Genomic DNA, 24,037 nt, shown 5'->3' on the forward strand with positions numbered 1-24,037 from the left:
GTACTGGCTCCTGTCTGAAAGCTGTGTAATAATGGCTGCAATTACGCTATTGACATCTTTTGACAGTTGACACCGTAGCCTACTGTAAGGGGTGCAATTTAGTTGTATCCTAGTGATCCTGATCACTTATAGTTCAAGCTTGGCATTGCACACATTTTGTATAAATCGAACATGAATTTCATAATTGATTATTGGCAATTACTTATTTTATATGGGACTTCTGTTTAAACTCTGGATTTCAAGAGGGACTTCTCTAATTTCTGAGCCCTTGGAAGCAAGATATGTAGCTGATGACATCCTGTGGATGTTGTGGATCACTGCAGGGGGCCTTTCACCTGTAATTCCCTAAACATCTCTTCAATGCAGCTGTGAGATACAGAACTCATGATTTAGAAAAATACACTTTCATTAACAATGTTCAACACTATTTCATTTAGTATTTTTATTCAATAGGCTGTACACAATCCGCGGATGTTATCGCAGGTGCAGCGAAATGCTTGTTTCTATCTCCAACAATGCGGAAATACCTGACAATACACACAAATGAAGAAAATAAATAAATACATATAGATACACTTATTTTCGTATCCGATCGTGCATGAATATAAATGTACACAGTTGTGTCAAGTTGGCTTTGGCTGGTGGAACATTGTTCATACACACGGAAATGTGTGTGACAGTTCTTGACACAAACCGTGCGCCTGGCACCTACTACCATACCCCGTAGAGACCTGTGGATGGGCATATAGTCCGTATGGATAGTCTGTGGGAGAGCTGTAGTTGTTAGCCAATTAACAGTCTTATGGCCAGGGGATAGAAGCTGTTCAGGAGTCTGTTGGTCTGAGCCTTGATTCACCGGTCCCGCCTGCCTGATGGGAGTGTAGCCGGTTTGGCTACTTTTCTGCTGTATTTGTAACGAACAGGTCTAGCCTGGACAGTAGTTGGCTTTTATTTATCTGGATTGGATGGAATACATGCAATGCACTGGATGGTGAGCTTCTCAATACTGCACACCTAACGTGAGGAAAAGTAATGCAAGCAAGTACCTGCACGAGGGAAGTTACATTACAGACAGCCTGCTAGCATGTAAGTTAACTAGCTAGCCTAAAATTGCACCACTTCGTAAACTCTTTCAGCAGAATATTTCATCAGAAACGGTTGGCTAGCAACACAACACTATTGGAATACATTATATCACAATTATATGACGATTTACTACTTCTAAACATTTATAACATATGCATTTACACATACCTCTCCTCAGTAGAACCAAAACATACTGAGAGGGAACTCCTGCGTCTGACTTGAAGGTACTGCAGGCCAGAGCAATATACCACAGAGCAATCGATACACTCACAATCCATGGATATGAAAGGATTTAGGTGAAAAACACAAGGCAATATTAACACTCGTTACAGAAGCATGGAGAACGGTCCAGGTCTCAGTGGCTCGAGTCTATTTTTTTGTAGATTTGTGACGCTTGATTGTGTATGTTGCACCAGACAATACATTTCTGCAAGTCAAAATTGATGGATTTGGTTACATCTTGACAATGGAATAGAAATGATAGCAGGTTGAGCTTTATTGGGATGAATCTTGTCCTGGAAGCAGAGCGGAGTGGAAGAGAGGGCCAGGGTGGCTTCTTCCCGCCCCTATAGTACAGGAACCTCCTCTGTTGATTTGTAGGTCTAGGTCTTCCATTCACACATACACACATACACACATACACACACACACACACACACACACACACACACACACACACACATACACACACACACACATACACAGATACAGCAGGGGCCTAGCAGACAAAGTCAGGATGTGACATCACTCACAGGAAGAGAAGCCAAACAACTTTTTTCAGCTTTTTTTTTGTCTGCGCTGCTGTGTAACTGGCTGCTAAGTGAAGTTGGAGCCTCAAGGTCTGTTGGTGGCTGGGAAGGAGAGAGTCTCCATAGGATCCGGAGAGGGACAGATCTGCCTGGATCGTTGTCCAGAGGGAATTAAAGTAAAGGGGGCTGACCACAGAACTCTCCTTGGCCTTCCAAAGACTCCCCACATCATTCCAAGCCATCCACACGGACCCCGGCCAGGTACTGTGGGGAAACTTCCCTTTTTATCTCACGCTCTTTCTCTTTGTTCCATATGACTAGATTTACTGAATTTGTTCCTGTGCATTAGCTACTGTTTTCTCTCTCCCACATACTGTATTTTTGAAGGACCTTGAAAGATCTATTGTTATTCTCCAGTGTCAGAAGGAAATTCCATGGAAAATCAGTAAAGTAATCAGGGTGCATAGCGGACCTGGTCCACCGTCCCACATACATGATCAGACATGCACCAGTCTGTAACTGGAGAGGCATGAAGACACTGAGAAGCAGTGAGGTCATACTCAAAAAGAAAGGACACATATCCCCTATCCCTTGGCCTATATAGACATTTCTTCTCTGTGCACTGTCACTGTTATTAAATGACTCTGAGGTTTACTGCCCATGACTGGTATTCACATTTGTGGAACTGCTATGGATTTAGACTTAGATACCAAAACTAAGGGAGTGTAGTGGCCATCATCAAATCAGTTACCTATCCAGTTGTGGACCAGCTCCTTCTGTCATATGGTCATTCTCCAAGTGAATACCCAATGCCTGATCCACTAGAGATAATAGAAATGAAGTACTGAGAAAGAGGATGATCCTGTTCACACCACACGTTCTGTGTAACAAACACCATACAGATGTGGAGGAAGCTGTCCAGAAGGAGAATGACAGTCATACTTTAGGCCTACTGTTCTGAGTAGTGAGAGCTGAAGTTTCTGCTACAGTCTGAGAGCAAAACTACAGTAAAATTACACTAAACCAGGTGGAAATCAACATTTCTTCTTTGTCTCATTCTGGATTACTCTGTACAGTTCAGGCTCAGAGCACACAAATATGATTGTCTTACACTGAGTGTACAAAACATTAGGAACACCTTCATAATATTGAGCTGCATCCCCCTTTGCCCTCAGAACACCCTCAATTAGCCGGGGCATGGACTACAAGGTGTCAAAACTGATCCACAGGGATGCTGGCCCATGTTGACGCAAATGCTTCCCAGTTCCCACATTTGTGTCAAGTTGGCTGGATGTCCTTTGGATGGTGGATTATTCTTGATACACATGGGAAACTGTTGAGTGTGGAAAAACCCAGCAGTGTTACAGATCTTGACACACTGAAACCGGTGCACCTGGCACCTATTACCATACCCTGTTCAAAGGCACTTTTCTACACTGATTGAAGTGGATTTAACAGGTGACATCAATAAGGCATTATACCGTTCACCTGGATTCACCTGGGCAGTCTACTTGTATGTTCCTAATGTTTTGTACACTCTGTGTATATATTGTAAGAACAGAAACTGGTGCTCAGTTTAACCACACAAGCTGCTCCATAACAAACCCAGGAAGTGTTGAGAGTTGCTGTGTGAAACGGGACGTGGGACATAAATGCGGATATAGTCACATCACCACCAGACATTGTCATTTAGAATGGTTGAAAGGAGCAACAGCAGATTCCAAACTATTCTAGAACATCACACTGTTTGTATTATATTCAGTATGCCTTTTGAAACAATATCTGTATGACTTCTTGAGAGCTGTAAATATGGCTTGACTTTTCAGAGCTCTCCACATGAAACTCTGCCATGGAAACTAACTCAGTAAAGAAAAGTAAACCTTCTAAACCATGGAGACAAGTAGCTAGATACTCAGTGGGCTACCACTGCCCTGCACTGAACTCCTTCGATAATTCAGAAAGGCAGAGTTGCTGTGTTTTAGTGTATGTACACTAATGACCCACTGGAATTGTGATACAGTGAATTATAAGTGAAATAATCTGTCTGTAAACAATTGTTGAAAAAATAACTTGTGTCAATGCACAAAGTAGATGTCCTAATCGACTTGACAAAACTATAGTTTGTTATCAAGAAATTTGTGGAGTGGTTGAAAAACAAGTTTTGATGATCAAACGTAAGTGTATGTAAACTTCCGACTTCAAATACATGCATACATACAATGACCTATTTCAAGGGCCAGATGGTTGTCAGTATTGTAACCTACAACTCATTTTACATAGCAGCCACCAGAAATGAATGCCACAAATGGATTCTTGTACACTCACTCCACTGTTGGTTTGTCCTCATATTTGGGGTCATATTTTATATTCAGAGCAGTTTCACAATCACAACAATCACAACAATCACAGCTTTGCTTATCAAGTCCTTCAAGCTATTTCCTTTGTAAACAAGCTGACAATACTGTTTATACTTTGCTGATTTAGTTTGCTGATTTCTATCATGTTGCCTAATTTGCAGGCATGATAGTATTGTGGTACTTTGTTTGCAGGTATGATATCATGGGGGTAGAAGCCATTCTAACTTCTCATGACCTTTCTTGTTGTTTTCTCTATTTTTCAGAGAAATGTCCCTGCATTCCCAACCGCCCCCAATGTAGAGGTCACTGCCCTCAGAACTCCTCAGAGAACACCTTAACCTGAACAAACTTATGTTCGTGAAACCTGTCCAATTACCTCTCAGGAACCTCCCGCACCCAACACACACACTGTCCATTAGTCCACCATTAAGACAATGGCGCTCTGTCTCGGACAAGTCTTCAGCAAAGACAAAACGTTCAGGCCTCGGAAGCGCTTCGAGCCTGGGACCCAGCGTTTTGAACTATACAAGAAGGCCCAGGCCTCTCTGAAGTCCGGCCTGGACCTGAGGAAAGTGGTCCAGCTTCCTGAAGGAGAGAACATCAATGACTGGATCGCTGTGCATGTGGTGGACTTCTTCAACCGCATCAACCTAATCTACGGCACGGTCAGCGAGTTCTGCACCGAGCGCACCTGCCCCATCATGTCTGGGGGCCTGCGCTATGAGTACAGGTGGCAGGACGGAGACGACTACAAGAAGCCCACCAAGCTACCTGCCTTGAAATACATGAACCTACTGATGGACTGGATTGAGACCAACATCAACAATGAGGACATCTTCCCCACAAGAGTAGGTGTGTGAGGACCTCATACTAAACCCTGAGGGACTCCTCTGTAGGGGGACTGTCTTTGAAGTTAGAGTTGAATCTATGGGGTGTGTGACCATGGAAGCTACTAGCTATATAAGGGTGCTTCAGGGTGCAAAGGTATATTGATGTTCAGGAGACATTCTTGGCTGCAATGGTCCTATAGAAAGTCAATGTACAGAACATTTTACAGCAGTAATTAAAACGAAAGCTCTTTGATGTTGATCTAAGTGGATGATAGTGAATGCCTCTGTGATGTTGCATCATACCCTGAATAACCAATCATTGGGGCGGCAGGGTAGCCTAGTAGTTAGAACGTTGGACTAGTAACCGGAAGGTTGCAAGTTCAAACCCCCGAGCTGACAAGTTCTGCCCCTTGAAAATAAGAATTTGACTTGCCTAGTTAAATAAAGGTTAAAAAAATAATAATAATTTTAAAAAATACCCCACCTTCTCTGACAATACCTTTAATGTATCTAGAAAGGTTCAAAGGATAGGTTAATTATACAATGAGGGTGGCATTTAGAAGAAATTGAATGAGGTACTCTGAGCCTATTGTTCATTGTTAAAGGGTTGTCATCAACCTCTGTTTAGGGAGGGAGATTATCTAATGCAGTGGTTCCCCTTCAAACATTCAACCTCCTGCTGCGTACCCCCTCTAGCACCAGAGTCAGCCTGCCACACACACACTATATGATACGATACATTTATTGAACATAAGAGTGAGTGTGAGTTTTTGTCACAATCCAGCTCGTGGGAAGTGACTCTTATAGAACCAGGGCACAAATAATAATATTATAATAATCAATCATTTTGTTCTTTATTTAACCATCTTACATATAAAATCTTATTGTTCATCGGAAATTGTGAATAACTCACCACAGGTTGATGAGAAAGGTGTGCTTGAAAGGATGCACCTAACTCTGCAGTGTTGGGTTGTATTGGGGAGAGTCTCAGTCTTAAATCATTAAATCAAGACAGGATACTCTGAGCGCAGCCCAATCCAGAAATCTGGCAGTGGCTTCTGATTAAATTCAATTTTCACAGAACCGCTTGTTGCTATTTCGATGAGTCTCTCTCTCTGGTTCAGATATCAGTAAGTGGACTGGAAGTAGGGCATGAAAGGGATAACAAATCCAGTTGTTTGTGTTATCCATTTCGGGAAAGTACCTGTGTAACTGCGCACCCAACTCACTCAGGTGCATTGCTATATCACATTTGACATTGTCCTTAACCTCGTTCATTTGCACACAAAAAAAATCATACAATGATGGAAAGAGCTGTGTGTTGTCCTTGTTAATGCAGACAGAGAAGAGCTCCCACTTCTTAATCATATCCTCAATTTTGTCCCACACATTGAATATAGTTGTGGAGTGTCCCTGTAATCCTAGATTCCGATCATTCATGCGAGAAAAACATCACTCAGATAGGCCAGACGTCTGACCGCTTGCATGATGACAAGTTTTTCACACAAGTGAAAATGATGGTCAGTGAAGAACTTTAAGCTCGTCTCTCAATTTAAAAAAAAAAACGTGTCAATACTTTGCCCCTTGATAACCAGCACACTTCTGTATATTGTAAAAGCGTTACATGGCCGCAGCCCATATCATTGCATAGTGCAGAAAATACATGAGAGTTCAGGGGCCTTGCTTTAATAAAGTGAACCATTTTCACTGTAGTGTCCAAAACGGCTTTCATGCTGTCAGGCATTCCCCTGCCAGCAAGAGCCTCTCGGTGGATGCTGCAGTTTACCCAAATGTCATCGGGAGCAACTGCTTGTAGGCACGTTACCACTCCACTATGTCTCCCTGTCATGGCTTTTGCACCATCAGTACAGATACCAACACATCTTGACCACCAAAGTCCATTTGATGTCACAAAGTTATCCAGTACTTTAAAAATATCCTATCTTGTTGTCCTGGTTTCCAGTGGTTTGCAGAAGAGGATGTCTTCATTAATTGACCCCCCATAAATGTAACGGACATATACCAGAAGCTGTGCCAGGCCTGCCACGTCTGTTGACTCATCCAGCTGTAACGCATATAATTCACTGGCTTGTATGCGAAGCAGTAATTGTTTTAAAACATCTCCTGCCATGTCACTGATGCGTCGTGAAACTGTTGTTTGATGAAGTCATTGTCTCTATAGTTTTTTTGTCCTTTTCCCCCAGCATTGTCCCGGCCATATCTGTGGCAACAGGAAGAAATAAGTCCTCCACAATAGAATGAGGCTTGCCTGTCCTAGCCACTTGGTAGCTCACCATATAAGACACTTCTAGACCCTTCTTATTAATGGCATCTGTTGCTTTTATACATGTCTTACTACTCGAAAGACATCTTAATTCTCGCTCAAAAAACTCATTTTATTTTTCAAATGGGCATGTTTTGCTTCTAAATGTCTGCGGAAGAGTGAAGGTTTCATCGAGTTGTGAGAGAGTACTTTTGCGCATATAATCCACTGTGGCTGAGGAAAGGCACTACTCCCAATATATGTGAACCCCAAATCAATGTAGTTCTCATCATATTTGCGCCTCTTCGATGGTCCAACGTCCCTGTTTCTTGTTCGGTGCTTTCCCGGGTAAGGGGGCAGTAGCTCTTCCGCTACATCAGATTCACAACTGTCAGTGTCCATACTAGCTGGGCTAACAACAAATGTAGTTACTGATGCTAGCATTGGATGTGCTCATGGAAACAGAAACACTTGTGTCGTTGACAGGTGCAGGTGTAGTACTGCTGGTAGTAGCAGTACTACCAGTAGAGCTGGTACTCTATGTATCTCTATGGGCCTTACTTTTTAAATCAATTTTCGAGCAAACTGAATGAGCAGCAGCTACATTTGGTTACATACGGAACGTTAGTGGAATTCCCGCAAGAGAGTGATGGTTAATGTGATTGGATGTTAATTATTTGACTAGGCTACCTGTATTTGATATTGTGTAGTTATTTTTGCTGAACACTAGATGAAATGAGGCTACTCAGGCGAGGGGGAAAAACTCACCCAAATGTATAGCCCCAAAGGGTTGCACATTTCCGTAACATTCCCCAAATTCCCATTTTTTTCCCTCAAATCCTGGTTGGAAGATTCCTACATACAGGATTTGAAAATGTGAAGAATTACTATTGTTTAAAAAAAAAATGTGAATGCCATTTTTGTTTGACGTACCCCTGACGGCATTGCGCGTACCCCAGTTTGGGAATACCTGATGTAATGGAAACTGATGTCCAGTGTGTGTGTTTAAATGATCTTCAATGGAAACTCATGTGATTTGTGTTTTAATGCTAGTTTAAAAAAAAGCAATTATTGAAAAAATAATGGAACATAATTATGGAATATAATGATATTCTGAAAATTACAAACTGATTTTCATTAATGCTTCCAGGGATGGTCTCTAAAAGGCATTTAATGTGGTTGCAAAGACGCAATGCTTAATTATAAGGTAACTAACTGTACAGTGTTCCTCCTCTGACTGTTCTATCCTTCTTGTTGTAGGTGTTCCTTTCCCTAAGAACTTCCAGCAGGTGTGTAAGAAGATTCTGAGCCGTCTTTTCCGGGTCTTTGTGCATGTCTACATCCACCACTTTGACAGCATCTGTAGCATGGGCGCCGAGGCTCACATCAATACCTGTTACAAACACTACTACTACTTCATCTCTGAGTTCAGCCTCATCGAGCACTCAGAACTGGAGCCCCTGGTGAGAGAGGAGGTGTGGTGGTGAGTAGGGTTGCACATTTCCGTAACTTTCCCCAAATTCCCAGTTTATTTCTCAAATCCTGGTTGGAAGATTCCTCCATCCAGGATTTCTGGAAAACCATCAAATTTGGTGAAAGTTACCTGAATTTTGCAACCTTAGGGGTGAGCTTACGGCACGATATTAACTCTGTTACACTTGGATGGGAGGTTTTTATTAATATATGTACAGTACATATATACAGGGCATTCGGACAGTATTCAGACCCCTTTTTCCACATTTTGTTATGTTGTATAGGACTCCAATCAAGTTACAGAAACATCTCAAGGATTATCAATGGAAACAGGATGCACCTGAGCTCAATTTGGTGTCTTATAGCAAATGGTCTGAATACTTATCAAATCAAATCAAATTTATTTATATAGCCCTTTGTACTTCAGCTGATATCTCAAAGTGCTGTACAGAAACCCAGCCTAAAACCCCAAACAGCAAGCAATGCAGGTGTAGAAGCATAGTGGCTAGGAAAAACTCCCTAGAAAGGCCAAAACCTAGGAAGAAACCTAGAGAGGAACCAGGCTATGAGGGGTGGCCAGTCCTCTTCTGGCTGTGCCGGGTGGAGATTATAACAGAACATGGCTAAGATGTTCAAATGTTCATAAATGACCAGCATGGTCAAATAATAATAATCACAGTAGTTGTCGAGGGTGCAGCAAGTCAGCCCCTCAGAAGTAAATGTGAGTTGGCTTTTCATAGCCGATCATTAAAAGTATCTCTACCACTCCTGCTGTCTCTAGAGACTTGAAAACAGCAGGTCTGGGACAGGTAGCACATCCGGTGAACAGGTCAGGATTCCATAGCCGAAGGGCAGAACAGTTGAAACTGGAGCAGCAGCACGGCCAGGTGGACTGGGGACAGCAAGGAGTCATCATGCCAGGTAGTCAGTCCTGAGGCATGGTCCTAGGGCTCAGGTCCTCAGACAGAGAGAGAAAGAATTACAGAGAGCATACTTAAATTCACACAGGACACCGGATAAGACAGGAGAAGTACTCCAGATATAACAAACTGACCCTAGCCCCGACACACAAACTACTGCAGCATAAAAACTGGAGGCTGAGACAGGAGGGGTCAGGAGACTTATGCAAAAAAGGTATTTAGTTTTTTAAATTTTTATATATATATATATGCAAACATTTCTAAAAACCTGTTTTCACTTTGTCATTATGGGGCTATGTGTATAGATTGATGAGAAAAAAAGATTTAATCCATTTTAGAATGAGACTGTAACATAACCAAATGTGGAAAAAGGGAAGGTGTCTGAATAGTTTCCGAATGCAGTGTAAGTGCAGGGGGTATCTGGATATTAATTTATGAGGGAATATCCTTCACATACTGTCGTGCCGTCCTTCAGACTTAGATGGTCTAATTTTGCTGTAGTTCAATGAAGGAGGAGCTTTACTGTCATAAAACAGAAGCAGTGGATTGTCACCGTTATTTTACACCACAAGCGTGTCTGCTCAAACCACAACCTGGGCGATTATACACAATCACTCTCTGGGCATAGAACATGATGACTAAATCACAGTCTAGTATAAGATAATTATACAAGAGATGCTTGTCTTTAATTGTTCCCTTTGCCACAGTCATTGGAATTAGTGATGCACTACTTGTTTCCCAAATTTGAGTCATAAAAGAAAAGTGTTTGTCTTTGTAAAAAAAATGTTTTTTTTAAAAGTCTGGTTTGGTTTATATAACCATTATAAGTGAAATTGCTGTCTAGTCAGCCATACGTAAGAATGATGTCACTTTCAAGTTGTTTTCTTTAGTGCAGCGATTCATTACATCTGAACCGTTGAAGGTAGGAGCTCTGAGGTATACAATGAACGTCTTCTGTTATCATCATTATGAAGTACAGATTCTACTTAGAAATAACAATGAGACATTATGTCAACAATGCAATATGAGGGGAAATCAACCTTGTTAACATAAGACAGTGTGATGGATTGAGCATTTAGTTTTTCTGCTTTTGGTTGACTATAAGTCATCTGTTTTGTGAGTGGAAACAGCCGAATGAGTTCTCCTCAGATTATGGCTTTAGCCTATCTGTTGGGAAATGATTTTAGCATCATCATATAGCATGTCAGCATAGGCATGTAGTTCTGTCTGTCACCTCAAATGAACAGGGCGATCTGGGATTGGTACATCCATTTTTGGACTTAATGATAGACAGTTATTCTTGAAGAATATGTCTTACTAAAACAGGGACGAGTGACCACTTTGTTTTTGTTTTCCCAGATGGTCCTTTAATCGTAGCCCTGTTCAATGGAGAAAGCTTTGTAATAACCATTCCTATGTCTTGTTTTTGCAGCAAGGTAGGCATATAATGCAATAATTTGTCAATATCATGTTAATCCCCCAACTTTACTCTCTCTTCTCTACCCTCAGAGGGCAATGACAGAGAAGATCTGTAACTAAACCACTTGGAAAATGGAATTGACATCATTTCAGCATTCCCTGTGGCCTTCAAGAGACCCACAGCTTCAATACAACCAAGCACTCAAACTAAAGGAATGGATTTTGAGTGGATTTGAAGAACTAAAGTGTTATCCATCCCAAGCATTACGAAGTTTGTTCATAAAGTGACATTTTCAGCCAATAGTCTATATGTTTTATGAAAAAGGACTGTTCTGCTTCCTATAGTGCTGTGACATGATGCAGCACTCCAGTCTTCTGAGCTTTATTGTACTTGTAGTAATGTTTAGTAATAACTATTCTAGCTCTGTTTTATTACACATGTATATTTCTTGACATCATCAACTTTGGAAATGTTTGCGGCTTCGAGGTGTTTGAGACACTGTGTAATGGATGGAAGGTCACAACCATAGAGAGATAGATAGATAGATAGATAGATAGATAGATAGATAGATAGATGACTCATCTTTGTATCTGTGCAATTATAGAGTCTGTGACAGCATGGGCATTGAGGCTATCTCCATTTTGAAGTAGTACATTTTCTTCTTCACAATTGGGTGATTCCCTCCTGATGACCTGATTGGACATGACTCCAACAGGGTCACCAGGAGGGATCAACCAATGAAGTTGGAAGTCCAGCCCAGTTGACTACATTAAAATGGTGGAAGCTCTAAATGGTGCTGCCCATGCTAATATGGCCTTTTGGCCACTAGAGGCCTCTATCATTCTCTATGGTAACAACACTAGACCTGTCTCCAGTGTTTTGCATTTTTATGACAAATATGTGTGGAATGTGTCCCAGCCAGACAACTTGAAAAACAAGTGCCCAGGGATGTGCAGAATGACAAGTATGGACTCATACTGGGAATTACTGACTTAATTTTAATTTACACAAAACCAGTTTAAACCTTACTCTGTGAGACTGATCTGATGTGTAACTGATTCAATTTCCAAGTATTAAGAGCCTATTTTACCCTTCCTGGCCTCTCCTGTTGAGTTAATTGTGTTCATTTTTGAGGAAAATTATTCATTAATCTTAAAATACTAATGACTCATTAATATAACTTGCACTACAAATGTATTTTATTTTATTTAACCTTTATTTAACTTAAATACGACGCCTTAGACTATAATATAACCTACCTTGCTACTACTAGTATATTTTCTATGACTGAGAGTGCTGTCATACACCAGAAATTCCCTATTATGAAATAGGGGAAGTTGTTTTGCAATACCTGACGTCCTAGTAGCCTATTCTTTTCGTCCAATGAATAAACTACAGGACACGCAAGAGGCGGGAGCTCTGCGTTTACCGCCTTACGTCACTAGCTGGATTTCACTCTGTTGTCCACCCGGACCCACCGCAAACCCCAGAGGATGACCGAGGCTCTGGAGGAGGATTTCGGCCTGTTTGGACACAGACTCCAGGTTAGATATATATTTTTTAATATCATCAGTAATTCATAACGTCATTAGCAAGACGGATTAGGTGACATAGTAACTAGCCAACGTAAAATAGTTAACTATGTAACGTTACTGTAGCTAGCTAGCGCAAATGTATTTGCTTTGGCTTTTCATAACACACTCATCTGATACAATTATTTTCCCGAACATCGTTATGACTGAGCTGATATATGGATTGCTAGCTAGCTAGACAGCTAATAAGGTCGACCTGTTTATAACCTAATGAGTATCTTTACTATAGTTAGCTAGCTAATGTGTGTGATTGCATAGCCTACTTTTGCTGACTGTTTGATTGAACTAACTATAACGTGTTAGTAGCTAAGTAGCTGTATTTTTGCCGCCTCCAGCCAGTCACGACCAAGTCGTGGCTGCTTTCATCAGCATATTTGGAGCTGAATTTTCTGGAATGACTCAATATCTCACCCAATTATCCAGATAGGTTTGACATATAACCTACAGCTAGCAGAATAACACCAACGTTACAAAAAAAAAACCGCCCGGCGTATGTGTGTAAGGAAAGGTCCAACCAGTTCTGGAATGTGTGTTCAAGTGAAAACACATCGCATCATCGCTGATGGAATTCCTTAGTGTAACTTTGAATCCTCTCTCCCTGTTTCTGCCCCCACCGACATGACTTTACTGTACTAGCTCGCTACTCGAAAACGTGCTAGCTATCTGAAATGTTTCAGGTTTTTTTTCTTCCAGTTGGCAGATATGGTGAGGCAGAGCACGGTGGCAGAGTTGCAAGCCTTCCAGCACTCTCTCCAGGTAAATCAATATTGCTGTCAGAAATAGCTAGTTAACTAGCTATTTTACAAACTTGTCATAGCTTCTGGTTTTGTCACACTTGTTACTTCCCTTAACCTTTCCTGTTGCTCAGATAAGAGCAGCTTCTAGTAGTAACAGACTGCCAGTAATTATGCTTATCTTAAGGTTAAACTGGATATGTTGCATCCTTTTCAATGAGTAATACAAATATGCCTATGCTATCACTGGATGTGAAAGTGTGTTTGGGAATATCCAGGGTCAGATAAGGTCTTTGTAAGCTTTCCTGTTTGTGTTTGCATATCAGTGGACCCTATTGGCAGGCTGCCACATGGGAAGATAACCTTGTTTTAAACCAGAAGCTTGGTTCTAATTATACTGTATTGTTATTTTATCTGGAATATGCCATATCAGTAGATTTGAAATTGGTTTAGGACTGCACTGGTACTTTAAGAACAAAAGTGACACACTGTGCTTCTTCTTGTTCTTTCTGTCCCTCTCCACCACCTGATCTCTCTGGCTCTGCTCTCACTTTCTCTCCCCACTCTCTCTCTTTCAGTTACAGAGTAACTCTCTGGCCCTTGGCCCAGTAGGGGACAGCTGTGGGGAACAGCAGAATGTGGTGCCCCCCACTGCCACAGAGGAGAGACAGCGCCTCTCAAAGGGCCCTCCAGGTACTGCACTTTAGTCCTCTGACCAGGGCCCTATCAGTAGCAGTGCTGATCTAGGATCAATTTTGCCTTTTAGATCATAACGAATAAGATTATATGGACCAATCTTAGATCAGCACTTCTACCCCGATGCTTTGTGGATACTGACCCAGCTCCACAACCAGCTTCTCCCTGTCTGCTTTGCTATCACATTGGCACATAGAAGTCCTACATGTTAGTCAATATACACATTGCACACACTACGCTTTAAGCAATCATTTATTTGCTGGCACATAGTTAATCCATTCAAGGATCTATCAATGTGTCAAAGTTTTAAACAATCATTCACAATTTAAGAAAACATGTTATTTTGGTTGATTGGCACATAGTCAATAGATGTTATTCAGTATGCACGTTGCAAACACTTTGCAATTCAAGCAATATTTTACAATGTAACTGTGGTTGACGTGAATTAACACTCGACTTGTTTATACAGAGGTGGAAGCTAGCCAGCCAGTAAGCATCCCAGACTCAGCCAAACCAATGGAAGCCACCCAGCCAGTAAGCATTCCAAACTCAGCCAAACCAAAGAAGAAGAAAAGGAGGTCAAGAGCAACAGACAGCTTTACAGGAAACTTCAACGGTAATCATTTTGCACATAAATCAGACAAGCCTGTCAAATATTAAATCACTCATGTCATTCAAAATGTAGAGTTTTAATAAATACACCCACACCATAGATACCAGAGACAGGCTTTTGTGCGTTTCTCTTTCCTCCAGACCTGTACAAACTGACAGATGAAATGCTGGGTCAGGGTGCATATGCAAAGGTCCAAGGATGCATCAGTCTTCAGAATGGGAATGAATATGCTGTGAAGGTGAGTCGGAGGCTGCGTATGAAACGGTTCCCTATTCAGGGCACTACTTTTGACCAGGGTGCATAGAGGACATATGGGACTTGTGATGAATGTCATACATCACATGCAAAGGTTTTATTGTCATTCCACGGTAGTTGAAGTATAATTAGTCAGGATGCTGTTTCAACCCCAAACAGTGTTTTCTTTGCCCGGTTTGTGGTCCAAACGTTGTCCTATTAAACAGTTAAGCGTTATAACAGTGTGCAGATTAGCTTTTTGTTCTACATTGTCCTCTCTGATCCAGCACCTGGGACATATTTTTTGTTTTATGGATGTGCACGTATACCACCCACTAAGCCAAAGATTTTTTATAACTAATCCAAGATACACCCACAGCCTGCCATTTCAAATGGGAGCAAGTTAATCATAGTGGGCAGAACTAGCAGGAGGTAGGCAGAGCACGAGCTAATGAGATCCTATTGGTGCGTTCTAGCATGTAGTTGCATATTTCCGTTAGGGAACGCCTGTGAAGTGCACTTGTGCAATAGCTCAATTTGCCCTTGGACTCCTAGACAACGTCATTTTTTAGAAACTTTGGCAAAGGGCAACAAATCTTAGTCCACTCTGGCCAAACAGATTTTAGTTTTGGTAACAGAAAACTATTGAGAAAATTCATTGATGTGAAAATGTGCAGAATGTCAGCCAAAATCCATCTGATTCCATATTTTCCCACTGCTGGGAAACATTTATACATCAGGCTCATTGTTCTGTGACTAAGCTTTCTTCACTAACTGATACCTGTGTCTATTTGGTTTTATCTCAGATCATTGAGAAGAACGCGGGGCACAGTCGCAGCCGCGTCTTCCGTGAAGTGGAGACCCTTTACCAGTGCCAGGGCAACAAGTATGTGCTCTTTCACTCTACAAAGTGAAAGTCCTGAAGGTTAAATGATAATTACAAAAAAAAATGTCACCCACTAATGTGTTCCTATTAACATTTTCAGGAACATTCTGGAACTAATACAATTTTTTGAAGATGACTCCTGCTTCTACTTGGTGTTTGAGAAGTTGCGCGGAGGTATGTCTTCCTGTTTTTACCATATTATCCCACTTTTGTGAGGGTGAAGGTGGGTCATGTTCATTATGCATAACATGGAAGAAAAAAGTAAACTGGGGAGATACTGCTGTAACTGAACTTGTCCAATAAAAACAATGTTGTTTTCTGTTGCAAAACATGGTGGTGTTTTGTGGTCTAATGAACATGACCCAGATTACATGAAGCTATTAGGTGTTTCTCTGAAAGCTCTCTGCTCCTGAAAGCTCTGCTCTCTCTGCTCCTGAAAGCTCTGCTCTCTCTGCTCCTGAAAGCTCTCCTCTTTACCCATACAGGCTCCATTCTGACTCACATCCAGAACCGTAAGCACTTTGATGAGCTGGAGGCCAGCCGTGTGGTCAGGGACATCTCCAAAGCTCTCCACTTCCTCCACAACAAAGGTAGGACCCCTGAACATGTGGCTGTGCCTATATAGAATTACAGTGTGATTGTTTCCTCATGAACATTCTCTGTTCTACAGGTATCGCCCACCGGGACCTAAAGCCAGAGAACATCCTGTGTGAGTCTACTGACCAGGTAACCTTTATTTTCCCCAATGTGCTACGGAACAACAACATTTTTTTTCTGTAGAAAATGTAATGTTTGCCAAACAGTTATTGTGGTTATAGCTAGTGAATGCTTGCTATTTTTCTCTCCCTCTGCAGGTGTCTCCAGTGAAAATCTGTGACTTTGACTTGGGCAGTGGAGTGAAGCTTAGCAGTGCCTGTATTCCAATCACCACTCCAGAGCTCACCACACCGGTAAATACCACAACCTGAACCTACCACTAACCCTGATATTTGTGTGTCTATCTGTTTGTCTGGCAATGTCTTAATTGTCCCTAAGTGCGTATTTTTTATTTTTACTGTAAAGAGTGTTGCGATTTTAAATGCACGTTTAAATCAAATTTGATTTGACATATGTCCTCACGGTGTTTGGTTTCCCCGACTCAGTGTGGCTCGGCAGAGTACATGGCTCCAGAGGTGGTGGAGGTGTTCACAGACGAGGCATCGTTCTACGACAAGCGTTGTGACCTCTGGAGCCTGGGGGTCATCCTCTATATTCTGCTCAGCGGCAGCCCCCCCTTCACTGGTCATTGTGGGACTGACTGTGGCTGGGACCGTGGAGAGACCTGCCGCACCTGCCAGGTGCACAAGCCATCACCAGTCTTCTTCAAACTCCCAGTTCACCTTAGATTTTTTTTTAAATAGTGCTGTAGATGTCTGTCTCGAAGGAACACAAACTCTGGACCTTCGAGACCGTTTATAAAAAATAATTTAAAAAATCTGCCATGCATTTATTGGTGTTATAACCATTATAATTCATAAAAACTTATAGTAATTTAGAAACTGTTTCTGATTCATGTCATAAGTGAATGCCCAAAATATTATACTATTCATGATTTTCCCTTTTAATATATTGTGTCCCACCCCTGCAGAAGAATCTGTTTGACAACATCCAGGATGGCCAGTATGAGTTCCCAGAGAAGGACTGGGCCCACATCTCTGCCCAGGCCAAGGACCTCATCTCCAGGCTGCTGGTGCGGGATGCCACCCTCCGCCTCAGTGCTGCCCAGGTCCTGCAGCACTCCTGGGTGCAGGGGGTGAGTGTCAATTTCCTAACCCTTCTGTACACTGTGTGGGTGTATGGTCATAACATACCACACCTGGGTTCAAATACATGTCTATTATTTGTTATTGAATACTTATTTTCTGTGTATCTGAGTATTTTCTAATAATGTGGCTCGAATCACCTACTTCTATTGGAAGTACTTTCAAATAATTTCCTGTAAATAGCCTAGTATTTAGAAATAAGTATAAGGAAATACATAATTTCAAATACCAAACAGACCTAGTTGAAATGCATATGGGAATTTAATTATTTGTTTAAATACTGTGTATTTGAGTATTTAAAATATATATGTGTGTGTGTGTGTACACACACTGCTCAAAAAAATAACGGGAACACTTAAGCAACACAATGTAACTCCAAGTCAATCACACTTCTGTGAAATCAAACTGTCCACTTAGGAAGCAACACTGATTGACAATACATTTCACATGCTGTTGTGCAAATGGAATAGACAACAGGTGGAAATTATAGGCAAGTAGCAAGACACCCCCAATAAAGGAGTGGTTCTGCAGGTGGTGACCACAGACCACTTCTCAGTTTCTATGCTTCCTGGCTGATGTTTGGTCACTTTTGTGGTAGCATGAGACGGAGTCTACAACCCACACAAGTGGCTCAGGTAGTGCAACTCATCCAGGATGGCACATCAATGCGAGCTGTGGCAAGAAGGTTTGCTGTGTCTGTCAGCGTAGTGTCCAGAGCATGGAGGCGCTACCAGGAGACAGGCCAGTACATCAGGAGACATGGAGGAGGCCGTAGGAGGGCAACAACCCAGCAGCAGGACCGCTACCTCCGCCTTTGTGCAAGGAGGAGGAGGAGGAGCACTGCCAGAGCCCTGCAAAATGACCTCCAGCAGGCCACAAATGTGCATGTGTCTGCTCAAACGGTCAGAAAAAGACTTCATGAGGGCCCGACGTCCACAGGTGGGGGTTGTGCTTACAGGGGTTGTGCAGGACGTTTGGCATTTGCCAGAGAAGACCAAGATTGGCAAATTTGCCACTGGCGCCCTGTGCTCTTCACAGATGAAAGCAGGTTCACACTGAGCACATGTGACAGACGTGACAGTCTGGAGACGCCGTGGAGAATGTTCTGCTGCCTGCAACATCCTCCAGCATGACCGGTTTGGCGGTGGGTCAGTCATGGTGTGGGGTGGCATTTCTTTGGGGGGCCGCACAGCCCTCCATGTGCTCGCCAGAGGTAGCCTGACTGCCATTAGATACCGAGATGAGATCCTCAGACCCCTTGTGAGACCATATGCTGGTGCGGTTGGCCCTGGGTTCCTCCTAATGCAAGACAATGCTAGACCTCATGTGGCTGGAGTGTGTCAGCAGTTCCTGAAAGAGGAAGGCATTGATGCTATGGACTGGCCCGCCCGTTCCCCACACCTGAATCCAATTGAGCACATCTGGGACATCATGTCTCGCTCCATCCACCAACGCCAGGTTGCACCACAGACTGTCCAGGAGTTGGTGGATGCTTTAGTCCAGGTCTGGGAGGAAATTCCTCAGGAGACCATCCGCCACCTCATCAGGAGCATGCCCAGGCGTTGTTGGGAGGTCATACAGGCACGTGGAGGCCACACACACTACTGAGCCTCATTTTGACTTGTTTTAAGGACATCACATCAAAGTTGGATCAGCCTGTAGTGTGGTTTTCCACTTTAATTTTGAGTGTGACTCCAAATCCAGTGTAACGGTTTTCTACTATCTCCTCCTCTGACGAAGAGGTGTAGCAAGGATCGGACCAAAATGCGGCGTGTAGATTACAATTCATGTTTAATGAAAAAACACACTAAACACAAACTACCAAAACAATAAACGTAATGAACGTAAAGAAAACCGAAACAGCCTATACTTGTGTAAACTAACACAGAACAAGGACATCAAGACACTAAGGACAATCACCCACCAAACACTCAAAGAATATGGCTGCCTAAATATGGTTCCAAATCAGAGACAACGATAAACACCTGCCTCTGATTGAGAACCACTTCAGACAGCCATAGACTTAACTAGAACACCCCACTAAGCTACAATCCCAATACCAACACACCACATACAAAAACCCCATGCCACACCCTGGCCTGACCAAATAAATGAAGATAAACACAAAATACTTTGACCAGGGCGTGACATCCAGACCTCCATGGGTTGATAAATTTGTTTTCCATTGATAATTTTTGTGTGATTTTGTTGTCAGCACATTCAACTATGTAAAGGAAAAAAAGTATTTAATAAGAATATTTCATTCATTCAGATCTAGGATGTGTTATTTTAGTGTTCCCTTTATTTTTTTGAGCAGTGTATGTATGCGTGTATGTATGTATGTGTCATTACTAAACAAGTGTTTCCAAATAGATTCCAATACTACTTGTTTCAAAGAAAAAATATCCAAATACTTAAGTTCCAAATTACTTTTGAAATCAATTGAAAAACCCTAAACAGTATATGAACCCAGGTCTGTACTTTGTTGTTCCCGGTGGATGTCAATATTCTGAAGTGGCTTTCTTGTCTTGTCTATCCTACACTGATCTAAGAAGGCTGAATGTGTGAAAGAGACATCCAAGAAACCAGTGGGCTTGTTTTCACCAGTACATTTCCTCCAAACTGTATATCTGTGAAGGAAAAGGTACAATTAAAATAAATGGATTCCGTTTTCCTGTTATATCTTATTTAAATGTGTTATTTCTTTTCCCCTAGAATGCACCAGAGAGAGGTCTCCCAACCCCACACTTCCTCCAAAGGTAATCCACTCTGCTCATTTCACAGAATGTTCAGTACATTACAGCTCATTTCTTCTGTTATGACAGGCCAATAAAGCCAATTGTTGAAGGGACGTTACACTTCAAAATCAAAGTTTGTTTTCCAGACCTACAAAGTAGCATAATGGACTCAACTTGACATTTTGAGGCCTGAAAACATCGGACACATTTAGATTTAGGAGTGTGCCTGACAAATTGAGTGTATGTCTCCTAGAGCTAAACGTGTGATCTATAATTTGATCAATCTCTGACTGATCGTCTGCTCGTTCTCTACAGGAACAGCAGCACCAAAGACTTGACCCAGTTTGCCGCCGACGCCATCGCCTTCAACCGCCAGCTGTCGCAGCACGACGAGGAGCAGGAGGAAGTGGTCACCACCATTGTGACCTCCATGAGGCTTTCGCCCCCCTCCAACTCCCGGCTGGCTCGCAGACGGGCACAGTCCAACGCTCAGCGCACCACCCAGGACTTCCTGCCTGCTGATGACGACAACCTCAACACTCTCGTCACCTAACCAGCTCCTGGTTTAACCCCAGGAAGACCCCGTTTTGGTGCTACTGCAGGCTCGGAGTTCCCTCGCACCTGGTTTATCCTTCTAATATAGTCGTGTGCTTCTAAGATCCCAACAGGGTCAGATTCTCTGATTTAACAATGTCAGCCTCAGAACTGCTGCCAGGCTCTTTGTGCCTTCCTTTCCCCTCTTTTATTTCTCCTCTGTTCCCTCCATCCTGGTGCTAGTCTCTCTTCCTCTCTACGTGGTGTTTACCATGTCACACCATCTGAGATGGACGATAGCTTCCGTTCGCAGGAGACTCCTGTGTAGCTTCACAGGGTTGGTAGCCTCATTGTCCAAGCTCTCATGGCCAGTGGTCTTCTTATCACCTAGAAACAGAGAGACCGGAGCACAAAGGGAAGCACTTTTATCCTCTACTAAGCTAACACACACTGAGTCCCAGCTTTGTATCGGTTTCAGTGATTAGTTTGGGTTGAGGTAGTTTCCTGCATTTGATAATAACCTTAGTCTATACAGAGCGCAATCCCATGTTAAGACGACAGGAATAAAATCACTAAAATGGGTCTAAGCCTGTTCTAGTGATTATTTTTCTATGGTTAAGACTGCTAGTGATGGTTGCTTTATGCTAGCTATACTTAATTGCACGGTTATTTCCGTTAGGAATGGATTCTTGATGATGTCCGCATGGGGCATTTAATACACGTACAGTACATGTAGCTAGCCTGTCTTATTGTAAAAATCCTTTTAATTTTCAAAAAACATTTTAATTTAGGTTGTGTTGGTCAAGCTGTGAAAAGGTTTTAGCGTTATTTATAGAGTAACTGAATGCTGCAAAAGTAGAGCATTACTTTTCAGTCCCTTAATGACCCTGTTTTTAGGGATGGTCATACATAGGCTGTGAGGAGGGTTTCAAAACTTTCCCAAAATGTCCTGGTTTTTCCAGAAATCCCAGTTTTAGGATTTTTGGAAACAGCAGGGATGAAGCATCCAACCTCTAATTTTTCATGCAGGATTTCTGGAATATTTTTTGGAATGTTTTGAGAATTCTGCAACCCAATAATGGCAAGGCAAGCAGACACTGTGACTATGGCCTGGTATTCAGGGAATGGACTCTCTCCTTGATTATCCTAGTAAGCATTCTGGGGCCCTATTATTGACAGATGGGTCGATATCTACAGTATGTTGAGTGTGAGTGTTTGGCCTAGAACTTTTAAGACATTGTGCTTGTGGAAGGTGGGTTACTGAATGATTTGAGAGTGCATCATTAATTTGAGAAGCATTTTATTATTTGAATCACCCTGAAATTCCATTTCTTATCTCCTTATCGAAACATCAGCTACCTGGAACACTTCTATACTTTGAAACAACTCACTCGTCAGATGTATTTTGAGATTATTTGATATGATTGCATTTCATCAGTATTTTTATTTTTTTAGACATATTTGAAGTATTGATAAACTATAAGGATTACCTCAGAAACCCGAATTGCACTAGCCTGGTTGCCAGTTTGTTTGTGTTATGTTGTCACTTAATGTCATGCAAAACATGACATTACAAAGAGTTGACATGATGCCACAAACAGATCTGGGGACCAAGCTAGAATTTGTATGATGTCTTTGCACATTTTTTCCAAATGATTACAGGACCATTCTGCCATTGCTTGCTTCAAATGTGTTTAACTTATTTTCAGTCATACCACTAATAACCTGCAGCTTTCTTTTTACGCTAATTAATTACTATTTTGGCTATTCACACTTCACTGAATATTGTTAGAATCTGTTTAAGTGATATAGAAATCTGGAAATGTCTTTTTGTTTTTTAATATTGTGTTTTTTTAAACGTCCATAACTTTATTTTTTATATATTCTATATTCCAGAGGGGATGCCATGATAAATATACCTTTCTCTGGCGGAAAGGGAATTATAGTTTTATATCAGTTTTTTTAGTAGTAGTTTTATTTGTGTATTGTCGGGTTGATTTGTCAGCAAATGGATCTGAATAAGTGTGCCAAAGAAACTATAGAGACTGATAGAAATAACTTGTGACGACTGTGAATGCTAGCATGTCACATTAATTTGGTTTCAGATTTTTAAGCATACAATTGGTCAGACGGCCATTTCAGCCTGTGTAACATGGTTACTGATATGCTCTTGGGTTACTAAAATGCTCTTGGGTTACTGAAATGCTCTTTGGTTACTGAAATTATTTGATTTACCTCTACCAGTTTGACTGTTTCACCTCTAAGAGCTTGTCATTTTATTAATGTGGGGACACTGATGGAAGTCTAGCACTTATTCCCCTCACCCTTTAACTCCATGTATTGCATCCCCCACCCCCATGTACAACTTGTACCCAATGCCTGGATCTCCCCCGGTTGCCATGGATACTCAATCGCTATAGCAACCAAGGGGCCTTCGTAAGCGGGCACGGACTCTCCGTCAGAGAAGGTGCAACACATTAGGGATCTCCCAGTGGCTATGGTAAAGCCCTCTCACTCTCATTAGTCCCAAATGGCACCCTATAGCCCATAGGCCCTGGTCAAAAGTAGGGCACTACATAGGGAATAGGGTGCCATTTGGGACAAACACTAAACTCAAATCCGATGGGATAAGACATTCATTGGCATAAGCTATGCAGCTAAATACCTTATAACCCATGTGTATGAGGTCTAATGGCAAATGTTCTTACAATGTTGCACATCAATAGCCCCTGTGGTATGTTGTTTTCCCAATAAAACCCAATGTTGCACATCAATAGCCCCTGTGGTATGCTGTTTTCCCAATAAAACCCATTTCTTTCTTATGAAATTCTTCTTTCTCTGACTTCTAGGCAGAACTCTGACATCATGTAACAAGTTAGGCAGATTGAGTGTTCTTCTAGGTTCAGTACATAAACAGAGACTGCTCAGTTTATGGCTGGAAGAACTGATTGAATGGGTTTGTTTGTGGCCCGTCACTCACCAGTTGCCTATTGTAGCGTGTGAATGAAACGGGGACATGGATGATTGTGATTCACCTGACCACACAAAACCCATTTCGGGGGTTTCTAGAGCGCCTAAAGGAAGATGGTCTTCGGGGTTGGTCTAGACAC

The 24,037-nt window shown here is 41.9% G+C and overlaps 2 protein-coding genes and 1 long non-coding RNA gene across 8 annotated transcripts; 2 read left to right on the forward strand and 1 right to left on the reverse strand.

Moving 5' to 3' along the window:
* Positions 1–423: 423 nt before the first annotated feature.
* Positions 424–1,698, reverse strand: LOC121846656. The gene is made up of 2 exons (XR_006083575.1): positions 1,255–1,698; positions 424–1,046 (listed from the first exon to the last, which is right to left on the reverse strand). It is a non-coding gene; the product is annotated as an uncharacterized LOC121846656 (long non-coding RNA).
* Positions 1,699–1,708: 10 nt separating this feature from the next.
* On the forward strand, positions 1,709–12,192 carry mob3c (MOB kinase activator 3C). 5 transcript variants are annotated; one of them, XM_024415201.2, is made up of 4 exons: positions 1,709–2,096; positions 4,456–5,044; positions 8,546–8,768; positions 11,188–12,192. In XM_024415201.2, coding segments are annotated over exons 2-4 (642 nt in total). In that variant the 5' UTR covers positions 1,709–2,096; positions 4,456–4,626; the 3' UTR covers positions 11,189–12,192. The 5 variants fall into 5 exon arrangements, with proteins under 5 accessions (XP_024270969.1, XP_024270968.1, XP_024270970.1 ...); XM_024415200.2 differs by having other exon boundaries at positions 8,546–8,748; XM_024415202.2 differs by having other exon boundaries at positions 8,546–8,574.
* Positions 12,193–12,490: 298 nt separating this feature from the next.
* Positions 12,491–23,701, forward strand: mknk1 (MAPK interacting serine/threonine kinase 1). 2 transcript variants are annotated; one of them, XM_024415205.2, is made up of 14 exons: positions 12,491–12,642; positions 13,384–13,446; positions 14,003–14,117; positions 14,590–14,736; positions 14,874–14,971; positions 15,774–15,853; positions 15,954–16,027; positions 16,339–16,443; positions 16,524–16,579; positions 16,708–16,803; positions 16,996–17,190; positions 17,481–17,645; positions 20,371–20,414; positions 20,709–23,701. In XM_024415205.2, exons 1-14 carry the CDS (start codon positions 12,592–12,594, stop codon positions 20,944–20,946), a joined length of 1,527 nt encoding a protein of 508 aa, XP_024270973.1. In that variant the 5' UTR covers positions 12,491–12,591; the 3' UTR covers positions 20,947–23,701. The 2 variants fall into 2 exon arrangements, with proteins under 2 accessions (XP_024270973.1, XP_024270974.1); XM_024415206.2 differs by having other exon boundaries at positions 12,583–12,642; positions 13,368–13,446.
* Positions 23,702–24,037: the final 336 nt, after the last annotated feature.

This window comes from Oncorhynchus tshawytscha, linkage group LG06 (assembly GCF_018296145.1).
Source record: "Oncorhynchus tshawytscha isolate Ot180627B linkage group LG06, Otsh_v2.0, whole genome shotgun sequence".
Classification (NCBI taxonomy): domain Eukaryota; kingdom Metazoa; phylum Chordata; class Actinopteri; order Salmoniformes; family Salmonidae; genus Oncorhynchus; species Oncorhynchus tshawytscha.

Excerpts from the sequence above, each read along its gene's own strand:
- mob3c (XM_024415200.2), top strand. The coding sequence starts at position 4,627 with ATGGCGCTCTGTCTCGGACAAGTCTTCAGCAAAGACAAAACGTTCAGG. Across the intron at positions 5,045-8,545 it reads CATCTTCCCCACAAGAGTAG|GTGTTCCTTTCCCTAAGAAC; the intron begins GTGTGTGAGGAC and ends TTCTTGTTGTAG. Across the intron at positions 8,749-11,187 it reads ACTCAGAACTGGAGCCCCTG|AGGGCAATGACAGAGAAGAT; the intron begins GTGAGAGAGGAG and ends CTCTACCCTCAG.
- mknk1 (XM_024415205.2), top strand. The coding sequence starts at position 12,592 with ATGACCGAGGCTCTGGAGGAGGATTTCGGCCTGTTTGGACACAGACTC. Across the intron at positions 12,643-13,383 it reads TGTTTGGACACAGACTCCAG|TTGGCAGATATGGTGAGGCA; the intron begins GTTAGATATATA and ends TTTTTCTTCCAG. Across the intron at positions 16,028-16,338 it reads GTTTGAGAAGTTGCGCGGAG|GCTCCATTCTGACTCACATC; the intron begins GTATGTCTTCCT and ends TTACCCATACAG.